This window comes from Bufo gargarizans, chromosome 1, assembly GCF_014858855.1.
Source record: "Bufo gargarizans isolate SCDJY-AF-19 chromosome 1, ASM1485885v1, whole genome shotgun sequence".
Lineage (NCBI taxonomy): Eukaryota > Metazoa > Chordata > Amphibia > Anura > Bufonidae > Bufo > Bufo gargarizans.
Window position 1 is genome coordinate 493,448,751 of NC_058080.1, and position 16,296 is coordinate 493,465,046.

Sequence of the window (16,296 nt, forward strand, 5' to 3'; positions counted from 1 at the left end):
TTGGCACAAATTCAAGGATTCAAAATTTTCACCGCCCGACAGTCACCACTTTAGTTTGCACTGGCCATCGAGTCACTGGCGATTAGGATAAGGAGCAGCAGCACTATAACCGGGGTGACTATGGGAGAAAGAGAAGCCCGTTGTCACGGTGGGGAGTGGGGGAAACCCCTCACCGTGCGGTGTCAAAGGGAAAAAGGGGATCAGCCTGGCCAAAAGGAGTAATAAGGGAGCAGGTCACCTCCTACCGCGTCCCTAATCCTCTCCCTGACTTCTCACCGTATGAGCGGACCCCGATGGTAGGACGACTCATACTCAGGATACCTAAAGACCATAAGTCGTCCTAGTAATCCCTCACTTAGGAGCAGGGGAGAGACAACCTGTTCATCCCAGTCATGGAGGAACAGGAGTCTCTATCTGAGGCCAGGCTGCAAGGAGAGGGGAACACATACAGCTATAGAGATGGCAGGTAAGCGAGACCAGTAACACACTTACCTGCCACAGACACACTGACTGGAACCCGTGCACAAGTGCTGGTGTCCACACCAACATTTAAAGGACACAGCACACACCACAACCACACAGGAACCCAGGACACCCATAGCTGCAATAAACATGAGACACCATAAGAACATCAATGACCATAAGGGTGGCCCTCACTGGACAGATGGAAAATGAAGACCAGGAGGATAGCTCCAGCATACACCATGGCTGGAGTACCCCCCAGCTTCAGGCATCCAGCAGAGACTAAATAGCCCAAGCAGCCACACCCACACACACATAAACCCAGTGTTAACAAAACACTAGGAAGGGAGTCAACCCTTCCTACACCAGACAAGGGAAGGAAGCAACTTAAATGGGGAAGTGCACACACAAGCATAGAAAGCTACACGTTGCCGTAGGCAACAACATGCGTGGCAACCATGTCACGGCAATCACCCAGAAGGCCGAGACACTGTCACCGCATGCACACACAGCAACATGTTGCCGTGGGCAACCGCAAGTGTATCAACAGTGTCACAGCGCACATCATAGGCCGTGACACCCGTATAGGACTCTATGTTGATGTCATGATTTTATATTTATCGTCACCTGACACTTCCCTTGCGGTGGCTTTGATAAATGAATTCGGGGAGTTTTTGGACCTACGAATCAATTGGGAGAAATCAGTCTATACGCCTCTGGGCAAGGCAGGTTGGACAGGTCCTCCCCATGTGGAAAGATTAAAAGTGGTAGATACATTCAAGTATCTGGGGGTAAATATTACTAAAAGATATTCTCAAGCTTTGTCTCTCAATATTTACCCCTTAAGGGACCATATATGAAACAAGCTCTAAAACTGGAAAACATTACCCATCTTGGTGGCAGGATGTATTAATTAAATGATTATACTTCCCAAGTTGTTATACGCCCTCCAACACTCAGAGGTCCATATAGCTAAATCGATATTTGGGGAAATAGACTACAGTTTATCAATGGGGAAGATCACGTGCTAAACTAGGTCTAGACACATTAAAACGGTCAAAAACAGAAGGAGGTATGGCTTTACCAGATTACTACATGTACTATTTAGCAGGTCAGTTGAGGCTTATTAGAACCTGGTATACTGTGGAGGACCTACCAACTTCAGAGTACTTCCTAAAGTGTTTCCTAAATTGTAATTCAATATGGTCGGTCTTGGAAATGCCTCCTAAATTCCAGAGACCGCTGCTGCTGCTGCATAGGCTGGCACAAATGATCTGGAAAGAAGCTAAATTACTGACCAAGTTTACGGGGGTTGACTCAGATATGCCTCTGTGGGCCAATTAATCGCTGCCACAGGTACAAGTAGTCATGGGGGCTGAAAGATGGCAGGCGGCAGAGGTTAAAACTCTTGGAGATATATACGATCAGGGAGTACTAATGACATTTGAAGCACTGTCTCAAAAGTATAAAATTCCCTGCACTCACTTCTTTTCATATTTACAACTTAGGTCAGCCATACATACCAAATTCTCAAGCACCAACACCACGATCTCGAAGTATCCACTAATAGGGGTTGTTAAAACCCAGGGTCCCAGAGGACTAATGTCAGCAATTTATTCCCATTTAGTACAAGCAAAGATCAAGAACAGCCCTCTCAAGGTAATAGATAAATGGAAAATAATGATACCCACACTCACAGAAGAATCCATAACAGATTTATTGGAATCACATTTACAGGTATCGCCAGCAGCCAATAATAAAATAATACAACTGTACATAATTCACCAAACATATTTAATGCCAACCAGACTCTACAGAATGGGTAGAGCATCATCTACAGCATGCCCATGATGTGGAGAACTAGAAGCAGACTTCTGGCACATGATACGGAGTTGCAGCCCTATTGCCACATTCTGGAGGGAGGTGACAGCCTTTCTCTCCAGTTTGTTGCCGGTCCAGATAGATTGCACTCCTGAGATTTGCCTGCTGGGACTTATGAATGAAGATAACTGGGATCACTACATGATAATATTTATGAGAGAGTCATTATTTATGGCATGTAAGTGTATTGCCTTGAGATGGTATGACCCCAATACACCAACCCTATCCATGTAGAAACTACAGATAAATCAAATTTTACCATATTTAGTGCTGATATTTAAACACCGTAACAAATCTCTAAAATTTGAAAAAGTCTGGGGCCTGTGGTGCAACTCTCCAGCCACTTTGTACTCAGCCTCGAGACTGCAACAGGCATTGTCAGCAGCTCAGAGACCTTTGGATCGGTCAAAAGATGGGGAATGTTACAGTAGCGCAGTGGATAATAGAAGTACCTATACAATTTAAATTTGTTATACCTGTATGTATTATGACATGCAACATGATTGTATGATGTTGAAGTTATTTCTCTTGTGTCAATAAAAGAGTTAAAAAAATAAGCCACCTAGGAAGGAGGCAGCTCGTATATAAAATGTAACTATTTCTACTAATTGGTTTCTGGTAGGTGTTGCAAATTATATTTCCATTTTCTATTTTAATCTGGAGATCCAAAAACTCTATTGTTGAATCACATATTAGATGTAAATTGTAAATTATATGCATTGATATTTATCGCTTCCAAAAACTTTTGAAGTGTATTTCTATAGTTTTTCCATATGAAATTTATGTCATCAATATACCTTTGCCAGAGCACCAGATCTGTCCCCAGCTTGGGAGTGATGACCTGCTCCTCCCATTCTGCCATGAATAAATTTGCATGTCTGGGGGCAAATCTGGTGCCCATAGCAGTGCCTTGTGTCTGTAAATAAAATTTAGATTCAAAATAAAAATAATTGTGGGTTAATATAAAGTCGACCCCTTCTACTAGATATTCTGTTTGGTCTAGAGGGAGTTGTCCATCCTTTTGAAGTCGTTTCCTCATAGCTTCTATTCCATTTTCCTGATTATGGTGTATAAGGGATGTACATCAAGGTAAAAGAGGAGAGAATATTTAAAAGAAGAAAAACTGCTACAAGAAGACATAATTTTAAATTAGAGGGGCAAAGGATTAAAAGTACTATCAGGAAGTATTACTTTACTGAGAGAGTAGTGGATGCATGGAATAGCCTTCCTGCAGAAGAGGCAGCTGCAAATACAGTGGAGGAGTTTAAGCATGCATGGGATAGGCATAAGGCCATCCTTCATATAAGATAGGGCCAGGGGCTATCCATAGTATTCAGTATATTGGGCAGACTAGATGGGCCAAATGGTTCTTATCTGCTGACACATTCTATGTTTCTATTATTCAATGTGGTTGAAATGTCAGATTTTCCACTATCTGAATTATTTGTGTAGTATCTTTGGTATACGATCGTGTCATTTTTACTGTCAGTTGTAATAGTTTGGGTGAAGTCTATATGAAAATAGCTCACCTCCTTACAATCACGGTCTGGTGCTCAGATCTGAATTGATTCACTCTTCAAAAAATAACTTAAAATGGAAGACTGGCACACTTTACATCAACATGTACCAACATGGACCAACATGGACAAAATCTGAACTACAATATATTTATTACAGACATAATATGTTAAAATATAAAAATAAAATATCGAATATAAAATATTACACACAATTTGTATAAAAATATAGTGACTCAAAATAAATAGCTAGCAATTTACTGAGTCAATTAATTATGCGTTCTGAGGCATGGCAACATCAAATCGGCTGCTTAAATTATATTGTGAATCTAGAATCGCTGTTCAGTAAATTGTTGCAACAATGTATTCACAATGTCTCACTGCAGTGTTGGAAAAATAGACGATGTATGTAGCCAACATAGCAATTTGTTGATATCAGATTGAATGTGGATTTTGTCCTTATGTGAGGATTCTAATAACTGGTCAGCAAGATCCTTTTAAACGGTACTGATAACCCACCTAGTGGGCTTACCTTTGTTTGTCCCGACAGTTCGCCAATTTCCATGGTGCCTTCTAAGGCCAACTGCAGACCGGCGTACCGGCTGTGTCTCCCTCGGTATCCCGCGGAACTGACGTTGCAAACGAACAGAACTGGATCTTCCGGTGAGTTCCGATCAAAAGACTTTAATAAAATCTTCGATTATATTGAGCGATAATAGTTTATTTATAGGATAAACAGTGCACTGTTTTCCATCTAAGTAAAGTCCATTCTTTTCGGGGTGAAGTTTATGTTTCAATCATAATTTTACCAGATGTGTTTCGGGGATGATTCTCCCCTTCCTCAGTGGTAGCCTCAGTGGCTAGCCTCAGAGAGATATTTTATTATAGAATCTTTTTCGTGTTCATTTGTTGTTATTTGTTGTGTAGTTTTCTTATTTCTCCCTCCTCTCCATAATTTCTTCTTCCTCTTTCGTACGTGTGTGTTGTGTATTGGGGTCTCTGTGTGAAATTGTCCATTTGTTGATAGGGTTGAATCTGTCACAGGGTTTTACCCACTCTTTAGTGGGGAGGGGTTGTGACCCGCACAAGTCCAGCCTTGGGTAATTGGAAGAGGGGCAGTTCTTGCCCTGGACAGAGGAAATCTGGCTGAATCTTTGCTGTGCCAGTTTCTCCGTACCCGTGGGTCAAATTAGGACATAGAGGTCATATTGAGAATCAGCACAATTTTACAGATCCTCTGATACGAAACAGGATAGAATTACCATTTGGATTCCCTGAGAGCTTTGATATCTGAGAGAGAGAATCTCTGATTGACTGTCCGATTTCCTGAAAGGTGTATTATTGGAATAATCCCTGAAGAGATGGTTCAGTGCATTGGTTCCGAACCCAGGAAATATGAGGAAATATGGACGCAAATATATAAGCTATGTGTTAGAGGTGGCTGCCTGGTGACCTCTTTTTGTGTCTCAAACTGTCTGATAAGAATCTGTCCTGCTCTCTTTGAAGCGCACTGGCAAGACTGAAGGTGTGAGAACCCTGCTGGTATTGGAGACACTATGGCTGCAGAAAGACCAGGTTTAGGAGGTTCTGTCATAAGAGAGCTAGATTGATGGCTACTCAACTTGGCATGGGGCAGGAAAGGTTTGTCACAAGGAGGTGATAATGGCACCTCTGCTCTGTGAATTACTCCTTTAGTGAAAAGAGAAGATTTTTAGTGAAGGCTCTGGTGTCTCTGTGATTGCGAAATATGGCGCATTTGCAATTTCCTAGTATCGCTGTGGATCGCAAAGCGTCACACCTTGGTTTTCTGTTCTTGACTGGTGTGTCTGTATCTCAAATTGTATTGATGTGTTGTTGGTGATCCTGGTAGATGTGTCCATGTAGGTGATTGTGGTATAATTTGTCGGATTCGTGATCTGTGGTGTGGCGGAGTTTTGTCTAAAAAATGTTGTTCTGCCAGTACTTCAAATCGATTAGTAACTGGTACCGAAAATTTCGTATGTACATTTGTATGTGTTTCATGTATTTTTTCATTTTCTTTATTTTTTTGTTGGTTGGGCTGTTCTCCCTCTTTTTGGTCTTTTCTAGGATTATTTTTAAATGTTTTTGTTTTTTTATTAATAATTTCTTGTTCTAATCTATATAAACTTTTGCAAAGTCTTTGCTGCCATATATCGAAATCTTCATCTTTTTGGTAATTGGTCTATTATGTCCTTCATTTGATTGATTTGATTAGTGGTATGCTCTAATATTTTAGATCTTCTTTTTTTTTTTTCCAATTTAGATTTTATTGAAATTTTTTGGTACAACCAAAATAGAGACATGTGCACATTCAAACAATGTTAACAGTTCAAACACGATGTCCACAGAACTGTGTTGGGCATACACCCATCATCACATAATACAGCTCATGAAAGAATATGAGGTAGACATATCCAATGAACACGTAAAATTTCAGTAACATATAAACATACAAGACGCTGGACAAGGGGATAGGGGGAAGGAAAGGGGGGGGGGGAGGGTACAATTTCTGCTGAAGCTGCTAAACCTGCGCATCACGAAATGCGGCTGAAGAGCGAAAGGTTTCCCACGGGCCCCAAATCCTCACATATCGCGCAGTGTCTGCGGGCGAAATGCTAATGAGATCTTCCAACATGAGATACAGAGAAATTTCGTCAAACCACTCCTCAGGCGAAGGGGGAGAAGGGGATTTCCAATGCCTGGGGATCACCGCCTTTGCCGCCTGAACCATATATTTTAGGAGGGATTTCTTATATGCCGGGACATTCAGGACACTATCGAATAACAAAAGAGCTTCTGGGGAGTTTTGGATAGGGACACCTGTGACCTCTTTAATTATTCTATGAACGAAGTTCCAGAAGGGCCGCAAGCCGCTACAGTTCCACCACACATGGATCATCGTGCGTTCCTCTTTAAGACATCTCCAACAACGGTCCGATACCGTCGGGAACCATTTGTGGAGTAGTGCTGGCACTCTGTACCATCTAGATACAATTTTGTAGCTCGTTTCCTGAGCTTTGGCCGAAACCGTTGATTTGTGTGCTAGAAGGAAGCATCTGTTCCACTGGGCTGGGGTATACTGATTCCCCAAGTCCCGCTCCCAGGCTTGACAATATGGAGGAAGGCACGAGGATCGCTGGTGTATCAGTAGTTTGTATACTGCGGATATGGGATGTAAGGTCGCTGAGGAGGAGATACACATCCGCTCAAACTCAGTGAGTTTTCTGGCCAGAGTGTGAGATCCCCTCAGAGAGGTGTAAAAGTGTTGGAGTTGTAAGTATTCAAAGGAATTGCGGGTTAGTGGAGCCTCTAAAATCTGGGCCAGAGGTTTAAGTGTGGGGCCAGAGAGAACATGGCAGAACCTGATCGGTCGGGTTCTTGAGCTTTGAAGGAAATGTTTGGAGGAGTGTCCTGGAGGGAATCTAGGATGGTCCGTGATTGGCACCAGAGGGCCTTTAGGGTCAATCAGTGAGGTTGAGCGGCTAATGGATGCTAAAGTTGCAAGGGTATGGTGAGCAGAGAATGCCATATGTAATGACAGTTGACGTGGAGAGCCTACTAGCCATGGGAGGGTTGAAACCGCGCACACTGAAGTATCCCTAGTAATTTGCACCCACGCCTTGGGAGAATCAGCGCGTGTCAGGTCCAACAGTCGGGCATATGCTGCGGAATGATAGTATAGCCTGCAATCTGGAAGACCCACCCCTCCCGTTTCCTTGGTGCGGGTCATTATCTCCCATTTTATCCGCGGTCGGCCAGGGGCCCATACAAATTGTGTGAAGCACCTACGTAGTTGGGACCAGAAAGTAGACGGTATATGAAGGGGAATAGTCTGTATAAGGTACAATAGTTTCGGCAAAAGGGTCATCTTTACTATACTAATCCTTCCAAACCAAGAAAAGTCTAGTTTACGCCATCCGTCTAAATCTTTTTGGAACTGCAAGAGGAGGGGCGCAAAGTTCAACTTATGAAGTCGTGAGAGGTCTGCTGTCAATTTAATCCCCAGATACGTTATGCCCTTAGGTGGCCAGGCAAAGGGAAAAGAAGCCTTGAGAGCTTGGGTCATTTCACTTGTCAGAGTGACGTCCAAGGCCTCCGATTTGGACATATTAATCTTAAAATTGGACCAGGTACCAAATTGAGATATTTCTCGAAGTAAGGACGGCAAGGATATACGTGGGTTGGTTATGTATAGAAGGAGATCGTCAGCAAACGCCGCGCATTTATACTCTCGTGATCCGATCTTTATTCCCGTTATGTCCGGGTTGGCACGAATAGAGGCCAACAGGTGCTCCATGACCAGAACGTATAATAAAGGGGACAATGGGCATCCCTGCCGTGTCCCATTATGGATTGGGAAGGGGGGGGAGAGGGCACCATTCACTTTGACTCTAGCGGTGGGGTGTTGGTACAGTGTCAGGATCTTTGACAGGAATATCGGGCCCAAACCTATATGTGAAAGGGTCTCCTGGATGGCGCGCCAAGAGATCCGGTCAAAGGCCTTTTCTGCGTCTAGGGAAAGCACCATGAGGGGGACCTTTTTAGATTTGGCATAGTGGATGATGTCGAGGGTTTTAAGAGTGTTGTCCCGGGCTTCCCTCCCCGGCACAAACCCGACCTGATCAGCGGAAACCAGGGAAGGCAGATAGGCGTTCAATCTGTTCGCCATTAATTTGGCGAAGATCTTAAGATCTACGTTTAAAAGGGAGATAGGACGATAGCTGGCACACAGGTGGGGGTCTTTTCCTGGCTTCGGAATGACCGTAATATGTGCCTCCGTGGTCTGCGCCGGGAAGGGGAGCCCAGGAGACACTTCATTGAAGACTTGGAGCATAATAGGGGAAAGATTGGAGGAAAAGGCTTTGTAAAACCTAGCCGTGAACCCGTCAGGGCCTGGGCTCTTGCCACCCGGAAGTGATTTAAGTACCGCATGAAGTTCAGTGTCCGTGAATGGAGCCTCTATAGCGGCAGAATCAAGCGCAGAAAGCTTGGGAAGTAGGAGGGGTAGGTCAGGGTGACTGCCTACTACTTGAGGGGATGTTTGGGGCAGGTTGTAGAGCTTCGAGTAGAAGGAGTGAAAAGCAGCCGCAATATCAGCGGTTGTGTGGATCATACGATCCTGGGCATTTTTGATAGCGGGAATATGGGAGGCTGCCAGTCTCCCCTTTAGAGCCCTTGCCAACATACGACCACTTTTATTCCCGTATTCGTAGAATTTACTCCTGCAAATTTGCACCATACGTTTGTAGGAGACCTCTAGGAGGCGCTTGGCTTCCATACGAGCATTCTGGAGATCATGCAGGGTTTGCAGGGTAAGTGCTCGTTTGTGGGCAAGTTCCAGGGAAGTGACTCTTTGTAGGGCAAGCTTAAGTGAATGGGCTTTCTCCCTCTTGAGACGGGAGCCATGCTTAATGAGTACACCTCGAAGAACACACTTCAAGGCCTCCCATCGGATTGGTATTGGGGTAGAGTCCTCCTTATGATCTGATAAGAAGTTTGTTATACTGCCAGCCAGGTCAGCAGCGCACCCCGTGTCAAGAAGGAGACTTTCATTCAATCGCCACGTCCATTCCTGTCTAGAGAGGAAGGGCAAGGTCAAGGAGCAGTATATGGGAGCGTGGTCAGACCAAAGGATAGTTCCTATTTGCGTGGAATCAAGCCAGGATAGGGCCGATTGCTGGATAAGGATATGATCAATACGGCTATATGAGCCATGGGGGGCGGAGTAGAAGGTGTAATCCTTATCAACTGGGTGCTGGATCCGCCAGGCGTCTCGTAATTGTAATTGGAGCAGTGCCCGTTTTACCTTTTTAATGGTGGGATATGTGAGGGAGGCACGTCCAGTCGAATTGTCAAGTGTCGGGTCAAGCGTCAGATAAAGGTCACCACATAAGATAACTGTCCCCCTGAGCAACGGTATGACACCATCAATGAGGTTTACAAGGAAGGGAGCTTGATTTTGGTTAGGGGCATATACATTAAGGAAGGTCAATTCCTGGCCTCCAATAAGTAATGTGAGGGCTAAATATCTCGCATCTGAGTCGGCAGTACAACCCAGCACCTGATGGGGTAAAGACTTGTGGATCGCTATGGCGACGCCTTTGGTCTTATTCACCGCATTATTTGCAAAGTGCCAGGTGGTGTAGTGTCGATGTCATATGTTCGGGGCGCTACCCTCCTTAAAGTGCGTTTCTTGGAAACAGACAATATGTACCTTTTGGCGGTGGAAATGATGAAGTACCTGGGCCCTTTTTTCGGGAGTGTTGAGACCTTTTGCGTTGAACGATGCAATCTTCAGAGACCCCATTGCTGTGGGGGGAGGGGGGAAGGAAAAAAACACAAGGGAGGCACGGGGAAACGACCGACAAAAAACACAGAGAAAAAAGGGGGGGGGGGGGAAACGGTTAGAAGTAAACAAACAGGAGGAAAACCCTGCAAGAGGGAGAATAAAGTGGTTTTATGTGACCCGAAGGTCCAAAGAGACTGTCACTTGGAGAAGACACCCCAAGGGAGAGTCTCTACCTATTTGGGGGAGAAAGTGTCAGCCGGACAGGAGCTGACCCTCCACAACACCAGCGGATGCCAATGTAAACTTATAAGCACCAGCAGATATAGAGCAAAAAGACAGATAAAGAGGATGGGCAAATAACTAAGAACCAATAATGAGCATTCAGCCCGTTAGAGCTTTAGTAGTCCCGGGCAGACAAAGCAGGAAGCCCCTCAGGTGGCAAGGCGAGGTGAGGATCTTCGGCTCGAGTAGTCTGCTCCCTTCTGGCGTCGTCCTCTTGAGGCCTGAGCAGAAGAATTGGACGCTTTATCAGCAGGCAGTGGACGCTGTCGCCCCCTCGATTCAGAGGCAGGCGGGAGGAGGGAAGGCCAGGGTCCCAATTCAACCGGTGGCAAGTCCAGCTGCTGTAGAAAGTGGGGAAGATCCGTAGGGTCCCGCAGGGTGACGACTTGATCTTTAGGGCCCGCAAGTAGAGCAAAAGGAAAGCCCCACCGGTAAGGGATGCTGCGCTCTTTGAGGAGGTGCAATAGTGGGCGCAAAGCAGCACGTTGAGTTAGGGTGTAGCGGGATAAGTCCTGTAGCAAGATAAAGGGGACACCGTCGTAGGACAGAGACGACATCTGTCGGGCCTTGAGCAGGATCTGATCTTTGACGGCATAAAAGTGGACTCTGCAGATGACGTCCCTTGGTTTTGAGGGATCAGGGTTGGGAGGTCTCAACGCCCTATGGGCTCGGTCGATTTCAATGCTGGAACTTGGTGGACGTCCCAGGAGGTCATTGAAGATTTTTACAATGGTAGATAAAAGAATCGCCTGTGTTATTGACTCAGGGAGGCCTCTGATCCGAATATTATTGCGACGACTCCTATTTTCGACATCATCCAGATGGTATTGCAAGGCGTGTAGCTGTGCATCGTGGGATTGTAGTTTATCTTTCAATACCTGCACATCTGCAGACAAGGAAGCATGTTCCTGTTGAACAGTGTCCACCTTTGTATCAATCAAGGCCATCTCAGAGCGTACTTGTGTGAATTCTTTTTTACATTCTTGTAAAATGTTAGCTGCAAAACTAGAAAGGTCTGCCTTGGTGGGGAGTGAGCACATCAGGGTGCGTAAGTCTGCCATGGTAGGTGGCCGAGAGTCCTCGTCCTGTAGAGGAGCATGGGGCACAGATCTCTGGGGCAGATGTGGAGAACCCCACGAGGCTGCAGGGGCAGCCATGGTCCGTGTGCCTGATAAAGCGGTGCCATCACGGCGTGAATGGGACCCGTCCCACGACGATCCTGTGGACCAGTGCGGGGAGTTTGCCAGGGACGGCTCAGGAGAGCGAGATAGAGGAGGCTCCCGCAGCATGCACGGGGAAGAGGCCGCAGCCTGTGGTGAATTTGCGGCGTTTTCGTTAGCCCTTTCAGGCTGCCCCCGGTGAGAAGTGTCTCTCTGTGGCTGGGGGTGTCCCACAAAGCTGGCTGGAGTACCCGACCAGGGGGACCCAGCGGGGGATCCCACCCCTGGGCTTAGTGAGGCTGTGGGCGAGGTGGGGGTTCGAGGACCTCAGGTAACAGGGTGAGGGGTCAGCTGAGGAGTCCCCTGTAGCGGGGGGAACTCCTCCTCACTAACCTGAATCGCCGGACCGCAGGGAGACATCGCGGCAGCTGTCAGGCCGCCATCCTGGTCTGAAGGCGAGGGAGCAGCGTGTGCTCCAGGGCCCACCTCCTCCTGGGCACAAGTCAGCTGGGTCTGGTCAGGGCTGCTGCCCAGTGGCGGCACCGATGCGGACCGGACTCTCCGCCGATCCGGTAAGTGCGGCTGCAGTTTCGGGGGTGTATCCCCAGGGCCAGCTACCGCTATGAGCGGGATCGGTTCAGGGCCGGCGGCGCCATCTTGGGAGCGCTTGGCGCGCTCGGACATGCCGGGGCCCGGCGTTGCAGGCTGCCTGGCGAAAAGCCTGGGAATGTCCCCCTGTGAAGATGTCAGGGGGGCCACAGAGCGGGTCTTGACCTTTTTGGGGATTTTGCCCATCTTGAAAGTGTCGCTGGCGGCGGATTAGCTCCGGTGCTGTGGAGGAGCTCGCAGCACACACGTCCTCACTCCTGCATAGCTGGCCACGCCCCCCCTTTAGATCTTCTTTTTATAATTAATTGTATTAATGCTGTGGATTGTTCTTGTAATAAAGTGTCCCATTCTTTGTTAAATTCTGCACTCCACAGGTCATGTGCTGGGGTTTTGAATAAAAGTAATCCCTTGGGTATTTTTCCACATTCTATATATTGTTTGAGTGATCGGATCTCCCACCTCTGTCTTAGTTGTTTTAATAGAAGAGATTCTAATTCCTTAAATTTTTCTGACATAGTTTTTTCTTCTAATTGACTACCATCTGTTGTATCCACATCTTAAAACATAAAGGATTCTATCTTCAAACGCTTGTTTTCCATATGATTCCAAATGTCCATTATGAACAAATAGGGAGCTCTACCCTAAACAGGTGAAATGTAAATCAATATTAAAATGATGATAAGGTGGCTCTCCTAGTTATTGTCGTACAATAATCACAGAAAATATTTATATTAAGGTAGGCACACAGCATATGGAATTACATGGATCAAGGATATCTCTGTAACACCCAGAAATCGATTTATAAACATAAAACTACTGTATAAAATTTGCAAGATCAAATAACTTAAAATATGGTGAAAAATTATGAAGTTAAAAATGCAATAAGATAAAATCATCCAGTTACGTCCAGTTACATGAGTTGGTTTCTGTTATCAAGGTGACTGGAAGAATTATCACCATCTGAACTTGTAGTTCTATAGCAGCAAATATTACGTCTTAAAACTGTTAAATCAAATTTCATACAGTCTGTATGCAAAGTTCTGATCACGCAATCACCTTCAAATAAATTGAGGTAGGTTTAAAAAATAAGTAAGTTTATATCATAGGCATACTGAACCGCATAGTATATAGCTGAAAGTTAACAGTTCAAAAGTTCAGTTTCCAGTCGTTTTTGATATATAGCTAGCTGTAGTATATGTATCTATTGTTCCATATTATGTCATAATAGTCCATAGGTAAATAGATATCCCAACATACATATGTTGTGACTCGTTACAATAACGAATCCTGTATTTCAGATCACACGATCTGCATTCAACAGTGTCCAGCCTCCGTCAAGGAAGCAATAAGTAAGTATACATATGTCCATATATCTATTTAGCAGATTGTACCGGTATGTGGACACACCATCGCACACATAGTTGCTATTTCCTTACAATTGGATGCGGAGGTAGATACAATCGGTGCCTGCCGTGGCGTCCCACATGGTCTCCGCCACATACAAATCAAATACATTTTTCATTCCCAATCTAATTTCTCGCTTAGTGATTTATAGTAAGCAAGAAATTAGATTGGGAATAAAAAATGTATTTATTTATTTATTATAAATAACCACAAAGTACAAAAAAGGAAGGAAAAGTGCATACAGCTTATATATTTTTTATATAATTTTTATATACATTTTAAATAATTATTTTCTCTCTATATGTGATTTATGAACATATGATATGTACTGGATTTGTTTTGAGACTATATAATAGATAGATCTAATAAATGGAGCCATTCTAGACCTATATGTCCAAAACCCCATAAGTAACGCAAGTGAATCGCAGGAGATCTAATCCCTAAGATACCTACACGGCGGCTATTGAAAACTCGATATAACCCGTTGGAAAAGCCACCCCATGTTTTTGATGGAACACAAATATGGAGGGAGATGCAAATATTTAAGGATACTGACATCAGAGGGATACTAACCACCGAAGGAGCACGTTCAAAAGCTCCTAAATGCATATGGTTTCGGGGGTCCCTAATGTCTGATGTACCCATACAGATCCATAATTGAATAGGAGATGGAGCGCTCCATATCTAACTTTTGAGGAATCACCACTTGAGGAAGTGAAGCCACTACCGGGACAAAGTCTTTCCACCTGTATCAAAGTTAACACGTGGGACTTTGATTTCTTCATCACACTCCACATGAAACCAGCGAGCTTCGATACACTCTAATGTGAGGGGCTAATACCACGATCAGTAAGCTGCGATACACTTAGCAACGAAGAATAATAAGATGCTATATATGTGTCATCCACAGATCCCCACTGTGAGGAATATGGATTAATATTTACTGTCAGCCATGTCCTCACACCCACCATTTGCCGAAAGATGGCAGAGAAAAACAAGCTCCACAGGAGGGCCCTGCTTCAAAGCCGCAGCCAGATAGCAGAAAACTCCTAGCAGGCCACATTTTGTTACATTTCACACCTCCAGTCAGACAGCACGGATCCTGCAGGGAAAAAAAAAAACAGCAGGAGGTATCAGCCCTTGCCAGGATCAATGATACCTCCCAGACATGTTGGCACCTACATTTCATAAGGAATTATTAATCACCCAGCCATCGCAGGCGAAAAACAGATACATATTTGTGTCTCGGTGGCCACGAGGAACGTGCCCATGTTATTGGTTTGATGGTGGGATGCCAGGGAAGGGAGATATACATATCTCCCCACAGAAGCCAACTAATGGTACCATGTTTGGACTCTAGTTGTAACCGGAACCCAGGCGGATCCGTTGGTCCCAGAACCATCTCCCTGTGACCTTCTGGCCTGGAGCTATGAACCTAAAGGGTTTTGTGGGTCAGTTGCAGCCTGGTCAGCAGAGGGGGGTGGACCCCTCCCAAAGGCCGGGAGGGGAGGGGCCGGCTACAGGTTAAAAGGCTTGTGCGAGCAAGCGGGCGGGTCTTTCTCTGAAGAAGGGTCACATCGTGTAATGTGTTTAGGGGGACCCAAGAACCAGCTGACCTCACTTCCCTTCATGTGACTACAGAAAAGAACACCTCACAACCCAAAGGATCTTTCATCTTACCCGGTAACTGACTTTTGCTCTGCTTAACCCTGTTGTAACTATATCACCTGTATCTGTAACCTCAGAGCACAGTATATATTCTCTATGTATATTGTGTTATATCTAGTGTGCCCTTAAGGCGATTAAATATATAATTTAATTTGTGCTGTCTTGCATGTCTTGTATCCCCATGTCCGTGTTTTTGCCTAGTTATAAGCTACCGCAGGTTGGTTTCTCACCCTATATAATCCAGTTAGCAGACCAGGCTTATATCAAACGAGAAGCTGGTGGCAGATACCTGGGCTAATACAGCGCTGTTTTCACTGCGGCAGTGAAAAGGCTCTCTCAGCATGTTGCCTCTCTGTGCCCGCATGGACAGGAGGTGTCTGTGCAAACTGTACCAAGCTGACCTTACCTGCTCCTCTGGAGGGCGTAACGTCGCTCTTTGGTAACTCGTGACCATACTGAGTCTCGTGAGCTTGACGTAGGTGACGTCATGCGGGCACGAGGCGTGGTATTCGTCACACCCCCATAGCAGTGTCATCCACAGATCCCCATAACAGTGCCATCCACAGATCCCCATAACAGTGTCATCCACAAATCCCCATAATAGTGTCATCCACAGACCACCATTAGTTCAAAACCCACCAAAAGCGCACCTTTTGGTTCGAAATATTTTTTTTCTTATTATCCTCCTCTAAAACCTAGGTGTGTCTTATGGGCCGGTGCGTCTTATAGGGCGAAAAATATGGTAAAAAGCAACTATGTGTGCGGTACAATCTGCTAAATAGATATATGGACATATGAATACTTATAGTTTCCTTGATGGAGTCCGGACGCTGTTAAATGCAGACCGTGTGATCTGAAATACAGGATTCGTTATTCTAGCGAGTCACAACATATGTATGTTGGGATATCTATTTACCTATGGACTATTATGACATAATATGGAACAATAGATACATATACTACAGCTAGCTATATATTAAACATTACTAGAAACTGAACTTTT

General features: G+C 45.1%; 1 protein-coding gene across 10 annotated transcripts in view; it reads right to left on the reverse strand.

Annotated features, from left to right (window-relative positions):
- The window catches only part of LOC122923369, a 198,905-nt gene that overhangs the window by 33,989 nt on the left and 148,620 nt on the right, over nt 1-16,296 (reverse strand). For 4 of the 10 annotated variants that reach the window (XM_044274163.1, XM_044274173.1, XM_044274183.1 and 1 more), the window contains one exon: nt 2,206-2,454. The exons of the other annotated variants lie outside the window; for them this stretch is intronic. In XM_044274163.1, coding sequence (XP_044130098.1) covers nt 2,274-2,454 — 181 coding nt within the window. In that variant the 3' untranslated portion in view covers nt 2,206-2,273. Of the gene's footprint in view, nt 1-2,205; nt 2,455-16,296 lie in introns of those variants that run through there. 10 annotated transcript variants of the gene reach the window in all.